This window comes from Hesperophylax consimilis, chromosome 15, assembly GCF_061612785.1.
Source record: "Hesperophylax consimilis isolate HC1 chromosome 15, BYU_Hcon_1.0, whole genome shotgun sequence".
In the NCBI taxonomy this organism is placed as follows: domain Eukaryota; kingdom Metazoa; phylum Arthropoda; class Insecta; order Trichoptera; family Limnephilidae; genus Hesperophylax; species Hesperophylax consimilis.
Genome location: NC_142850.1, coordinates 24,057,572 through 24,073,067, shown reverse-complemented (window position 1 = coordinate 24,073,067; position 15,496 = coordinate 24,057,572). Strand labels below are relative to the sequence as shown.

Sequence of the window (15,496 nt, the reverse complement as noted above, 5' to 3'; positions counted from 1 at the left end):
CATTTTTAGACATTCCAACACTTTAATTTTAATGACTTCATTTGGAACCGACTTTTTGCAGAAAAAATGCTAGATTACGTAAATGTACGTGGTTTATTTTCCTACACATAACTATTATAGCATAGGTTATGTTTCTTCTCGATATCTTATACATTCGTGTTTTCTCCGATAGCAGATGAAATCATCGTGTTAATAAGTAAATAAAATCATTTTTCATTGGCAAGGCCGCGATAAATTTAGTTTAGCATTTATCAAGGTCACCGAATGTATCTTATTCAAATAAGCTCACATTGGAGCTTGTTTATGTTTGACATTAGGTAAACAGCTGTTCTCCGGTCGCACACGCTTGAACAATAATAGGGAGTGTAGTAAGTTGTGAATGAGTCCCCGACCGTTATACCTTGTAATCATCCACCCCAACCTTTGGGGAGTGGGAGGGTCGCCCCGACCAGCCTCCTACCCTCTTCCGTGTGAACCTACATACCACCTCCGCAAACGTGTATATACTTATTTGTGCACTAGTCGGGGACCCATCGCCTCGACTTGGCGCCTCCAGGGTCCAAGGTAGGCCCAGCCTCTCCTCGCACAGCATCTGGAGTTAATTCTAGTGTTGCTTGGGGCGCCCATTATTTCCAGTAGAATTCGGTATTCTGAGTAGATTCTTAGTACAGGTAAAATAGTACAAAAATGCATAAAATAAATGGCATAATTCGTGCATTTATGAAACTTTGTCTTGCACGCCTTGGCAGTATAAATGAAGAGCTGCAGAGTCCGCCCAAAAAAGTGGTTAAGCACCTTTTAGGGGCGGGGGAGGAGGAGAATTTTATCAAAAATACATGTTTACAAACCAGGTCGAGTGGGGTATCGTTCATAATTATTCGTGTCAATACGATTCCCGATATTTCAGTGGAAGAGTTATTAAATCTAAGCCAATGTTTCATCAAAAAAGAATCTATAGAAAAAGCCATAAAATAATTAGATAGCAATAAATCTGCTGGACCGGATGGTATTCCTCCAATATTTTTCAAAACCTGTGTTGGTAGTCTGATATATCCTCTTTATAAACAATTCTTTAAGTTCTGGGTTTTTTCCAGCTCAGTGGAAAAAGAGTTATTTATCCCCTATTCATAAAAAGGCGATAAAAGCAATATATCAAACTATAGACCAATTTGTATAATGTCTGCTTTACCCAAAGTTTTTGAGAAATTAGTCCTAGATATCATTGTAAAACCTATCAACAACATTATTATTCCTAACCAACATGGCTTCATCACAGGTCGCTCTACCTTAAGTAATTTAATGATTTATGAAAATTACATATCTGAATCTCTGGGTCTCAAACAACAAGTGGACAGTATATATACTGACTTTAGTAAAGCTTTTGATAAGGTTCGACACCACATACTTATATATAAACTTCGATTGTTGGGCATCAAAGGTAAATTATTGAATTGGATTGTTAGTTATCTTAGCCATAGGGTGCTTAGTGTAAAGATTAATTCTGTACAATCTTATATATTCGAGGCCACAAGTGGGGTTCCTCAAGGGTCCCACCTCGGCCCAATATTTTTCTTATTATTCATCAATGACATTGTTGACCAATTTAATGATGTAGAAGTTCTGCTATTTGCTGACGACTTAAAAATATATAAAATAATACGAAATGTATACGATTGTCAAATTTTACAGACTAACTTAGAACAGCTTCATCAATGGTGTGAACAAAATGCTTTATTTTTGAACATTCAGAAATGTCAAGTAATACGATTTTCCAAAACTCGTTATAATATCTTACATGAATATACATTAAATAATGTTAAATTAATACCAGTGTCACAAATTCGTGACTTGGGTGTAATATTCGATGAAAACTTGTCATTCATTGCACACATCAACTATATAACTAATAAGGCTTTAAAGATGCTTGCCTTCCTTTGCAGAACTTTAACTGATTTAAGTCCATAGATTGTATGAGAACCCTCTATATTTCATTAGTCGGAAGTCAATTGGAGTATAATTCACCTATTTGGTCCCCTTTATATAAAGTTCACTCCAATAATACAGAAAGAGTTCAGCACAAATTTCTTAAGTACGTAAATTTTAAGTTCAGAATTCCTATTGATCACATTAATTATGTCAGTTTGATGAATCAATTGCATCTAATTACATTGTCTGACAGAAGAATTATTTCAGACCTGGTTGTGTTACACAGTCATTAACAACTTAATTGATAGTCCTGCCATCCTTGCCGCTATTAAACTCCATGTGCTGACTAGAAATACAAGACAAAATATAACATTCTTCTGCAATACGTACACGACCAACTATCAGACAAACTCACTGACCAATAGGATGCATGATCTGAACATGGGGCCATGACGCTGTAATATTAAATGTTAGATAGTAGTTTCCATGTTTTTACGTTGGCAACATTAGTCCCGCGCAAATTTTTTGTGGTTTCATAATCTGTAGTCGTGGTGTTTTTGGATTTACCATCATGTGATATGTTTGTTCTACATTGATGTCCATTATTAAATGACAAAATTGTTTAAAAATTCTATAATTATTTTAATTGTTTGACCTGAGAAACCATTTTGCATTTTCAATGCATTTTCAAAATAGGTATTTTGCATTTTGCATTTGAAATGCTTTTCTAAAAACCATTTTGCATTTCCAAATGGAAAAGTTTTGACCCGTTTCCATTTTGCATTTCAAATGGTTTTGGGTACCCATTTTGCACATCTCTGATTAGTTTTAATGATTTGTCTTATATGCAGTGTTGTTGTAATTTCTTTATTACTTTATTACTTTATGTTACTCTTACGTTTTACTAATATTGCTTCTTATTTAGTTTTTTTTTTTATTCAGTTTTTTTTTTTTTTCAAATTATTTCTTAATATTTTCTCATTATACTTGTAATCACAATTTTACAATTGTGTATTTTGTGCCTTCTTTACAATGGATTACATCTGTTTACTGTCAGTATCTCCTGTATAATACAGATATTCTCCTATGTACACTGCATCATGTATCACTTCTATGTAAAAACCTTTTTAGACGTATATATAAATAAATAAATAATGTTTTCATTCGTGCTGAATCAAATGAAACCATTCCCATGTCGATAGAATCAATATATGGTGAGATAAGACTGATTTTTAGTAAAGAAAATAACAAGGGTTAACACCCTAGAGGGGTGTTTTATCACTTTGTTTTGGGCGGACTCTGCAGATCTTCATTTGTACTGCCAAGAATAGTAAATTTTCATGAATCAATTGGTCATTTATTAAATGCATTTAGGTAGTACGTGACCGAGCCACCAGTAACTGGGGTTCTGTTGTATTTCAATATTTGACACATGTTTATATTTTTTTTAGGGCAACAAAACATTCCGATGCCTCCGCGGCCGTCCAGCAGTAGCCAGTCGGAGGGGGGCGGAGGCGCGGGCGTCAGGGCCGCCCCCGCCCCGGGGCCCCTGACGCAGCCCCCCGCCCTGGGCGCCCCGGGGCCTCCTCAGCAGCAGGGTCCCTACCCGCCTCCGGGCGCCTACAAGATGCCGCCGCACCACCAGCCCTACCCGCCGCCGCAGCATCAATACCCTCAAGGTGACAAACAACTTGATCTTGTATCAGATAGTCAAGCACCATTTCGCAATATTTGTTTGCCTCTTTGCTATATAAAGTAAATAAAGTCATGAACCCTGGCATCCCTGCTTAGTCACCACTCGTAGTGGAACCACTTGGGGTGACCTATGGTACAGGTGCCATCCAATGAATGGTTTGAGGGGCGGCGGTATCCATCATTAGAAGCCGAAAATACTGATTGTGTAATGATGGAGTACTGAGCAAGCAGAGGATTGAACCCTTGCTGAATACACCACTCTGCTGCTAACCAGTTCTTCTCTATTCCATGAACATTCAAATTCATCATGAATATCTTTCAGTCATGTTTGTACAATGTTCCTGTATTAAGACCACCTTCCTGTACACATTACACACATGTACTCTCTTTCTCTCTCTCTCAACTCTTTGTACTCTGTTGTCGCCGCCACGGCAACATAAGAAACATTCTAACAACTCCGCTATATAATGGGTATACATTTTATTGTTTAAAAAAATAAAAGGGTCCTTTTACAGGAGGTATTCACATTCTATTCAATTGTATACAGTACCCACTTACGATTGGTTGTGATTTTTGCCCTGTTTTTCATACATAATAATAATTTGAATATTTTTTACTGGCCAGTAAATATTATCACTCCATCAGAGACCAGGCTCAATGGAAAACTCCATATTTTAAGAAAAGGTCCCAAATGGGACTGTGGTCAGCTCGAAAAGGGCAGTAAAATGTGGCAGACGGGAAACCAGTGAGTACTGTGACACGTCTCCTAACAAGCCACGTATGCATTTGGGAGACTGCTTTCTAAAATACCACACGTTAAAAAATTATAAAGATAAGAATTTGCAAATTTTTCTTTTATTAACAATCTTATATGATAATAAATATATATTTCTTAACATAACTATATCATTTGATTTACTGCCTTACCAAAAAATATTTTTTTCTAATATTCTAAAAATATAGTAATTTTTCCTCATATTTTTACATAACACTCTCTATGGAGTATCTGGTATAACATATAAAAATAATTTAGAGTACAAAGGGTTAAAGCCCCTTGTAAAACAATTATTTTTTAAGCAGTAATCATTAATCTGAACCATCGATTGTCTCCAGGAAACTATTCTCCCCGACCTCCATACCCTAACCCGAATGCGGGGTACGGTGGTGCAGGAGCTGGAGCAGGTCAATACGGCGCACCAGGCCGGCCGCCTGCGCCGGGAGGCCCCCCTGGCCCGCCCGCTCAACAGCAGCCCTACCCAGGACCTGGCCCCGGAGTCTATCCCGGACCAGGGGCCACGTGGGGCGCGCGCGCACCGCCCCCGCCCCCCCACTACCTCAAGCAGCACCTGCAGCAAAGGATGGGTCCCCCACCGCCCCAGCCGCACGTCATGGGGCCCCCCGGGGAGCCGCCGCAGCAGGATAACGGGCCCCCGGCCACAGCGCTCGTGACCACAGGACCTGACGGGGCACCCCTGGATGATGGATCGCAACAGAGTACGCTGTCAAACGCTTCAGCAGGTACATTAAGTTCATTTGTTAAAAAAATATAAATAAATTAAAACAGCATTTGCCCAGTGACAATTTTCCTATTTTGCTCCCAAGATATTCAATTCACTCAATATAGATACCAGAAAATCGGAAACTAAACTTCTTTGTATAAAAATATTCAGAATTGGCTACTGGTAAAGAAAGGGAAGGAACTATTGCAAAGAATGTCTTGTGTCATTAAATTAAATTAACTGCCGTTTTATTCCATTATATTCATATGTTTTCTTCTTATTTTTATATCTTTTTTTATCTCTTATTTCTGTATATCCTAACATCTTAACATTGTAATCTAAAGAAATATGGCTACCATAATATGGGCATGTGCCTAGTATGGTGGCTGTAGAAAACAATAAACTGTAATAATTTTAATTTTTATGAATAAATTAACGCAAAAAAAAAAAAATTCAATAGCTTCATCCGGACTAGTAGCAAGTAATAGTTGAACATTAATGAAAATGTTTGAATATATTATTACAGTCAAAAATGATTACACACCTCATTTTGCCCTTTTGACGGCTTTATTGACTGAGCGTAATGTAATAGCAAAGTCCAGTTTCAGGCGCGTGCATCCATACGGGCTCTAAGCTCCTCCCAATTTTTAACCTTTTCATATTAAAATATCAAATAATATCAAACAATATACAATTCAACAATTTTTTCAAATTCATGTTTTAGTCGACCATTTGGCATTTCGTCTGTCTGTAAATTTGTTTGTTGCATTCTGGTTCAAGATGGTGGCCTTATTGGATACTACCTTTTATCTCGCCAGAGTTCACATGATTGCAGTTCTTATACTACAGGCTGTCAAATCATAATCAATAATGTGCCTACCAACCCTAAGAAAGATAGAAAAAAGAATTGTCATTGAGATTTCGGACAAATTGTTAATTCCTTATTTGAAAAAAAAAAGTTACCTTAACCGGTCAGCAACGTAAGCAGATATACACGATAAAATAACGATAGCAGTCAAGTACAATAAGCGTGTTTACACGTCAACGCGTGTGTTTCCACAAAAATCGTCATAACTCCGTTATTCTTCTAGTGACATCCCTAAAACAAAAAGTAGAATATTCGTATTGAATGAAGCTTCACATCTCTATTCAAAGTTATCCATAGAAACCCGTAAAAAGACCTACTCAGTGGAAGCAAATTTTACCCGCCAAATCGTAAAACGACGCCAAGAAAGCCGTTTGACGTGCCGACCCGCCTCGCAAGTTTAATTATTTTTTTAAAAATATATTTTGTATGAAATGGTCAAAAAGTGAAGTGACAGAATTGTTTATTGTACATTTGTACGATGAAATAAGTGTTTTTTTTTTACATTATCCGTGATTTTAGTATCGTTTTTACATAAAACATTACAGGTGAGTCATTTTTTCAATTTTTTCATGTTTCCATTCTAAATTTAAATATTTACAAATGTTAATATTTATTTATGATACAACAATTTGAAAGCCTATTTTGTAACCTTTCTAAAACAGTTTTTACTATTCGGCTCCGTTCAGTAATGTTTCATTTATAGAGCTTTGATTGTGAGGCGGTAATAACACAACGTTTTCGTGAAATTGACATTTCGATAAAGACATTTTAGGTTCAAGTTCGCGAAAAGTCGGAGGGGTTAAGTATTTATGGTTTATAATTTAAATAGGTAGATACTTAAGTACCTACTTACATATCTCATAATTTCAGAGAAAATTTTGGTTTTGATTAATTAAATTCGAGAAAATTAGAAACATACTTTTTTGACGCAAGGTCTACAATGTTCACTGGAATTACTAGTTATTTATTTCCTTATTGGGAATGGCTCTCATTTGTTATGTGGGCTATCCGAATGAAGCTGATCATTATATCTGCAGAGTAAGCAGTCTGTTTCTCCCGTATTGGGTCGAGGTATACTTGTACAAAGAGTCAAATATGTATTGTGAAGATGGTGATCAGTAGTGGTCGTATACTTGCAGATCTTTTCCATACAATCCATACTCTATCCATTTTCCTATGGACCCAAAAGGTCACCAGATGTACATGGCTTACAACTAGCACGGTTTTCACAGCACGTTTTCGATATTAAGCGTACACACATTTCTAAAACTATAAAAATTCGTTCAAAAGTACTTTCATTCCTAAATAAACCCGATGTGGTTACAACACAACTCCAATATGGTGAGATTCATGTTAAAGTAACATTATTTGAAGTTTTGGATTCAAAATGACTGTCCGTACAAGCCGTCAAACTATTTGTGTTTTCTATCATTGCAAAGTTTCATGTGTACACAGCCACAAATTGTCATAATCACTTTTGCCTTTTAACCTTTACAACTCTGGCAGTTTCGACCCAATCTATCTCATAATGCAGCACGTATTGATACAATGTTTAGTAAAACAAAGTAAAGCTTTTTTTTTTTAGTAAAGCTTTAGTAAAACTTCGTGGATCACGTATATGGACAGCCTCGTGCAGAAGCATAATAAAATAAATTAATTAAATTCAACTAACCCGCCCCTTTCTTTGCAGCGTCAGGTGAAGAGGGCAGTAGTGGTGGCGGCAGATCGGGCGGCCGCGGGGGCCCTGGGGGCGCCCCGTCTCCTGGTGCAGCCTCACATGCCGGGGCTCACGAAGACTACGAGCCCAGCCCCTCTGCGTGGCCTCGAACACCGTCTAGTCCAGTAAGTAACAAAATGACCATTATTACAGCAATTCCCAACTATCGGTGTTTAATAATTAACTACAGATTCTGGCTCTAATTCCATACACATTCTTGGCATTAAATAAATAACATACTTAGGGCGGCTTGCACCAACTATCGCAAATTTTATCTTAAATTATATTTAACTAAACGCATTTAAGACCCTAAATACATTTAACTTAAATGCGTTTAGTTGCGTCCTGCACCACGCAGTTCGGTGGCGATTTTAGTTAAACGTCATTAACGCGTCGGTAAAACAGTTACCGCGTGGTTACCGCCATTAAACGCGTAAATAAAACAGCTACGATGTTTCATTTTACTTGAAGTGTCAAAATATTTTGTGATTGTGTGTGTGGTTTAAAAGTGTTTTCATTTATTTTATGAAGAAAAAGTTAAAGCAAATAGACATAATGATGAAATAAGACAAAAAGAGCTTCTGTTGTTGGAATTAAAAATAAAACAATTATCCGAGTAATTTTGTTTTATTTTATTTTATTTCTTTTACATATTATATTGTTTTAAAGTATTATAAGAATGCTGTAGGTATGATGAGAAGTTTACAACCTTGCAAAGAACTCCTCGATAAGGAGTGTTAGCTCCAGGTGACGAGCACCTCGCTGATGTTTTTATTGGTGTTGAATTTTAACTGAGGTTCAATTTCTTGCACTAATAATGATGTCATTTCTTTACTGAGACGAAATCTTCTTTGAAACTTCTTGGCACTGAGTGTTTCAAATAAAATTGTTCTTGTGTTTACTTTTCTGACTATATTATAATTTATTTAAGTTATTTATAATTTCTATAATATAATTTCTTCATGATCGTCAGAATACAAATCCCAAATGTTCATTGTGAATACAAATTAAAATGAGATAGATTTTAACCACAATCATAAATCGAAGAGATAACCTAAAATTTTTTTGACAGTATTGCTTTATGAGTAGGGCTAAACACGTTTAACTCGGTTAAACAGCCGCTTTTGGGTATTTAACTTTGACAGTTCTTTAAACGCATTTAACGACTTAAATTTTGTGGTGCAAGACGCCTAGTCGACTTAAATCAAATAATGTGTTTAAAATTATATTTAAATCAAATTTAACTTATGGTGCAAGCCGCCCTTAGAATAATATTCCTTCACTGCTGTAAATGTCTTTTTGTAGATAAATTTCAATTGTGCGATAAAGATTTGATTATATGTATAGTATAGTCCTCTCTGCAAATATTCCAATATTTGTGGGGCCTCACTTTAAAAAAAAAATTGCTTTATAAAAGACAATATCACAAAGTGAAGAAAATTTGTTGATTCTAAATATTTTCAAAAACAAAAGAATGTTTTGCTGTGTTGCCAGTATTGAAAGAAAAAAATTGTTCCTTGCCTTGAAAAGTACCAACATACTCTTAGGTATATTTAAACTAAATGTATGGGAATAAGTACCTATCCATATTAAAAACTAGCATTAGATTATTTTCGTACTCTTTATTCAAACAGTTATTTGACAAAAGTCATTCTGTTGGTTTTGATTAGGATAATTTGTCTTTCGAAAATTTGCCTTGGAAATCGGGAAAATATTGCTTGAACTGGAGAATTTAAAAGATTTTGAAATGTCTTATCTTAATATTGCATTGAGTGCCGTTTTTTCCATGTTTGCTCCGTATGGAAAAGAGGTTATGGATTGATGGTTCATTTACATTATTTTTGTACTTTCTTCAATACATGTTTTGATTTTGTTTTTGCTTTTCAGGTATTTAATAGTCATGTACCACAAGAGAACTATAGGACCAAGGTTTGTTCAATTGTTTAATACTTTAGATCTTGATTTTAACCATAACCAACACTCTGGCTACCCTGCTAACATAGTTTGTACTTTTTATAGTTTTCATGACTGATAGAAAACAAAAAATGTTGTGGCCGAGACCCAATGTTTTTGTTTTTGTCCGATATTTTGAAAACATTTGGTCACAGACTTAATAAAAATAAATCAGATGAATGATATGAGATTTTAAAATATTGTCCAGGTTATTCATAACCTTGGAGTGTAAAAAGAAAAGGAATTCTAGAGCAATATTTTAACTTTATATTATTTTTTTTACTTGTTTATACCTATCTTTATGTACTCATTTATTTATATTCTTTTTTAGGTTTTTTGTTACATATTCTCCAAACCCTGAGAAAATTTTCTCTGCCAGGGTTTTCAAATAAGAAATACGGCAAACATTTAGATTTTTTATTTACCCAGTGTGTCCACACAGATGTGCTTGCTGGTAGTGCATCATGCTGTAAATGTAAAATGATTTGTGTCATGTTACGCTTCCTCCTACTTTAGCCAACGTTATGTCACTTCCACACTTATAAACACACGCTTCACCACGAAGGACACTGAAAGGCTGTCTGAAATGTTGGCTAAAAGGGGAGGAAGCGCAACACGGCATAATACTTCTAAATTCAATCACAATGATAATTTTCGGCCCTAAGATTTTTTCATTATCTACGTGGTTGTCGCATATGTGATCTATCAGCAACTATCCCCGTACATGTATTTTGTGTATGTGACACATGAAGTTACGAGATAGATTCCTTTTAAAATAGACCGTAAAAGTTAAATGTTTATTTGATATTTTGCTGTGCAATGTGTTGTACATTAATGTGTTGTCTGTGTTGTGGTCTGCAGCAGAAGTCGGATTCGCTGGGAAAGTTGTACGAGATGGACAAATGTCCCGACCGGCGCGGCTGGGTGGAGCGCTTGCTGGCATTCATGGAGGAGCGGCGCACTCCCATCGCCGCCTGCCCCACCATCAGCAAGCAGCCGCTGGACCTGTACCGCCTCTACCTGCACGTGCGCGAGCGTGGGGGCTTCGTGGAGGTATGCAAGGTGCTGTCGGGGAGCGGGGCATGACTTAACACGAGAGGGGCGCACTTTGCAATCAAGCAACACCACACTTAATTCACTGCCAACTGAGAAAAACCAAAGTTGTGTTTATTATAGCATTTTATACACCCATATTATAGATTTGTACAAGCTGTTTACCTGCTTGACGAGAGTCTTTTCACCCTCCTCTTTCTTAATGGTAAGAAGTAATATATTTGCTTTGGTTAAAATAACTTCTGTAGAGAAGTGCTAAATAACCAATCTTGATCTTTTACAGAAACTTTATACTACAACTTAATATTTTAGTGAAAGTATCACAATCTCTTCAATAAATTAATATCTTACAAGGTGCTTATATGATAAATATGGTTTACTCTCAAAATTGGTGATAATGTGGAAAATTGGTGTTAAAAACATGGTGTTGAAAATATATTGATTGTTTAATTTAATTGGCAAATCGCTGCGTACGCGCTACGATCTTGTACATAGTATCTTGCAAAATGCGCTCCTCACACGAAGGAATATGGAAAAATGCTATTAATATGATCTAGCGTATGTAGAGGATCATTACTTGCATATTATTATAACAGACGACGTTTGTGTTTAGAAATAATATTCAGTAATGCTCCCCTGCTTGCTTCAGTACTACTAATGTCCTTAGCTGTTCAAACAACTCTTCCGTGAGACAATGAATTGTAATACTATTGGCACTGTAACAAACATACTACAAATGTATTAGCTGTCAAAATTAAACAAAAATCAAGGTACTATTTGAAGCACTAGCTCGCTCGAGGGGGGGCCCATTGCTAAATGATAACATCACTAGACCTCTAGACCCGTTGCCCGCATCCCGCGGAGTACTCTTTACCATCTCACTATCAAACAAACAAACAAACAAACAAACAAACAACCAACAGACACTGAGTAAGTAGAATAGCAAACCTGAATGCATTTGTTTAGTCCTAGATATTCCACCTGGGTACCAACATAGAAACTTTGCACTTAGTACATATATATATTTTATTTTTATACATAATCAATTCTAAAAATTATCATAGAGTAATGGATAAATTACATTGTAAATACTATAGCCGACGTAACATTGTTCCCTTGATTTTTATTTAATTTTGCAATATATCTATAATCTGATGGATTAGGAGTCAACATGCCGAAGTCGAATCTAATGAGACATACTTTTCCTTTGTGATGAATTCAACTTAATTAAGTTTGCATGAGGACTCGTTATGATGCTTTGTCCATTACCAAAAATTATAAAATTTCAATCAGTATCCGAATTGACGTTAGCGCTCTGAAAATGTACATTTTCTCTTAGTTTTAGAAGTAAGTGAATGGCGATACTGATTGATTTTCTTCAAAGACTGCTTGTTCCAAATATATTTTACACACATAAATATAATTTATCAGGTAATGAATTACTTAACTTACCTATACTATATCTTTGGTGATTGTACTAATACTAATAAATAATAGAGAACTTGTATACTTCCTTTATCAAGCTAAAAAATAAATAAATAATTAGTTTTCAAGTAATATGTTATTAAAATGGATGTTATAAAATTTCAAGCCATCTGTTGCACTGACTGTATAAAGGCACTGAAATATTCACTTCAATTACAATATTTCCACTCTTCTCGTCTCACTAAAATAAATTCTATGTGGCTTTACTTCAATAAAAAGTAATCAAAATTTATACTGGTACTGGTGATTATTTAAAAAGTTTTTATGATTGTTTATTTTAAAGTCCTGTTTTAAAAATATATATATTTAGCTTCTCTGTGATTAGAATACAAAATATTGCTGTTAATACAATAGTTGATTTCTCCCAAAATACGTAACCAACGTATTTGTATGCTTCCACTGTTTGAAATGATAATATGCTAACTATATATAAGTTGATTGCTATCCAACTAGTTTCACAAGAATGCATTAGCATGACTTAGAGCTTAATCTAGAAAATAGAAGTATTGTGTACAGGAATTTAAGACTGCATCTTAAATTCCCATCTATGTTAGCTTTGTAGTACTAATGGGTCAACGCATAATGAATTTCCCTTGCCTATTTTAAAAACTTACCATTCATTCAATAAGGTAGGATTCAATATGCGTTGATTTTGCAGATAACAAGGTGATGTATATATAAATATTATTATAAATTTTCTTTATACGGCATTACCGCACTAATTATTCCTGTTTTGTTATTTAGAATGAATAGATCATTTTTCTAAAAGAAAATATTTAAAACAATGTCCATCAAGCGGCATCTTTCAGATATATTTTTGATTTAAGTATTAGATTTTATAATCATAAATTTACACAAGATACATGTTTTAAAAGATATCAAAATACCAAATGTTTTGTGCATAAATATAAAATATGAATAGAAGTCTGTCTCGCTTAGTAGGAATGGATATAATATAATATATCTATATCTATCTTGTAATTTGGAGATATAAAGGTGGCAAGTATATCTCGGCACTTGAGTGTTGAATACTATCACTGTCCTATAGCTGATATGTGTGCCGTACGAGGCTCACACAAGCACACTGCCCGTAATCTGTAGATAAAACTCACATCAAATTATTTCCTGCAATGTGGGAACACGCTATCAAAATGTATGTAAAGTGTGGTAATGCTAGGAAGGTTTTGCTTTAACATGTCGGGCATTTTCAGTTTCCCGTCAAGCGTGCGGTGGAGTACAGAGATTTGATTCGTTGAAATGGTTGGATAATATACCACTATTTATTGAATTTATTTCAATCAACGCATTCACAAAAGTTTCTTTAACTTTAAAACAGATTCATTTCCATTCTTTTTGTGCAGTGAATTACAAAACGCGAAATAATTTGGTTAAATCAACTCCGTACTGTGCAGTGCTCAAACATACGTAAGCAAAACCTCCTTCATGCTTCTCAGCGAATCGTATATCAAGTTTGGTGTCCACATTCGTAGGTGACGAAGAACAAGACGTGGAAAGACATAGCGGGGTTGCTGGGCATCGGCGCGTCTTCGAGTGCGGCCTACACGCTGCGCAAGCACTACACCAAGAACCTGCTGGCTTACGAGTGCCACTTTGACCGTGGCGGCATCGACCCGCAGCCCATCATTAACCAGGTGGAGGCCACCACCAAGAAGAAGGCCAGCAAGAACAACAGCGTGCCCAGTCCAGGTCAGATCTCTCGCATACACCTACTCAAGTCCTCCACCATTGCACAAGCAACATTTTCCATGTGTCAGGTTATTCGTAACCCGGGAATGTTTGTCTTATAAAAAAGTGATGTTGTATTCGGTGCCCCAATATAGAATATTTTCATTTTGTAATATTGTGAATATGTACATGCTTTTGTTGTTATGTCTTATTATATATTTCTATAGTCATACCTTCTTTTAATCTCCAGGCAGCTAAAACATAACTTTGAATTTCTTATATTTTTGCGAATAAAAAATACCATCGTTGTTCTGTAAAATAAATTAATATGTACTTGAAAATCACGGCGAGCCCCTTTTATCTAACTAGATAAACATTATTATTTATCATCATTTTTTTCTCTTATGTTTTGTTACCACCATAAAAAAATATGTAAGATATATTTGATAATTCATTATGTTTTTAATAATCTGAACAAAAATTACCTATAGCCTAACAAGAAAGGTTTTTTCAATATCTTTTTATGTGAATATCACAGAGTCCAAATGGTACCCAACTGTTTGGAGTCTCATTCTTCTTTGGTAATATTAATATACACTGAGTTGTGATTGTATTCTTTTCTCCTATTCTGGTTTTCAATGTAATTATATATTTATTTATTAACGGACTTACGTCCAATATATTTATTACAAAGCGACACGAGATTTGGGACAATGTACAATGCAAGAGTAAAGGATGGTATATAAAAGCAGAGACAAGCAGGGAAAACATAAGAAAATAGAAATGAAATAGAAGTGTCAAGTCAAGACCTTGTTAAAACTAAAGTGATATAAAATATCCTCAATTGCATAGTGCGCAATATCCTAAATAATAATAATAATAATATCTTGATTTACATTCTAGTTTGAAAGCTGTTATTGTGTGTGAGTGTAATTGTAATAGCAACGAGTGTCATGTTCCCAGGTTCATCCAATTCGCAGGACTCGTTTCCGGGTGGCGGGGGCCCTCCTCCCCCGGGTGGGCCCCCCTGCGAGGGCTACGGCCCCTCCTACTCGGCCTACCCCCCAGCGGCGCAGGCCCAGCAAGGTACGCACTTCTACTGTATCCAAGCACACTAACCAACATCCATATCCATACCGCGAACCCAGCCAAAATACTTGCCTCACATGGAACTGATTGCAAATATTGAATAAATTCCTCCAATGAAATCTTGAAGCAGTGTCTTGTGAATTTGGTGGGCAGGGCAGGGCAGGGCAGGGCAGGCGAAATACCTTGCATGTCACCGTCACCTTGTCAATGTCTCATACATAGGCCAGTTTTCACTTTGGCTGTTCACATATTTAGTTGTTATTTTTCCACTTATCCAAAAGAAGAACCTGACTTCTCGGCATAAGTTCCTCATAGTTTTATCATGTTTCTTTGCACTTTACATCAATGACTATAATTTATGTAATAGACAACCAAATGGATGGAAAGTTAAACTAGTAAACTAATAGTTTGTTGTATTATTGATCTCTTGCCTCTCCATCCGATGACCCCTTGAACATTTGGTTGCCTATTTCCACATTGCTTTTTAAATCTTAGATATCAACATCAAAAGCTTGAATAGTCGTA

General features: G+C 35.7%; 1 protein-coding gene across 6 annotated transcripts in view; it reads left to right on the top strand.

Moving 5' to 3' along the window:
* osa (trithorax group protein osa) overlaps positions 1 to 15,496 on the top strand; it is a 241,730-nt gene that overhangs the window by 213,938 nt on the left and 12,296 nt on the right. For 4 of the 6 annotated variants that reach the window (XM_089640377.1, XM_089640376.1, XM_089640373.1 and 1 more), the window contains 7 exons: positions 3,378 to 3,605; positions 4,735 to 5,139; positions 7,679 to 7,830; positions 9,593 to 9,634; positions 10,520 to 10,720; positions 13,687 to 13,903; positions 14,846 to 14,968. In XM_089640377.1, the coding sequence (XP_089496503.1) occupies positions 3,378 to 3,605; positions 4,735 to 5,139; positions 7,679 to 7,830; positions 9,593 to 9,634; positions 10,520 to 10,720; positions 13,687 to 13,903; positions 14,846 to 14,968 (1,368 nt within the window). The remainder of the gene's footprint in view (positions 1 to 3,377; positions 3,606 to 4,734; positions 5,140 to 7,678; positions 7,831 to 9,592; positions 9,635 to 10,519; positions 10,721 to 13,686; positions 13,904 to 14,845; positions 14,969 to 15,496) is intronic. The other 2 variants (XM_089640374.1, XM_089640375.1) reach the window with 2 other exon arrangements.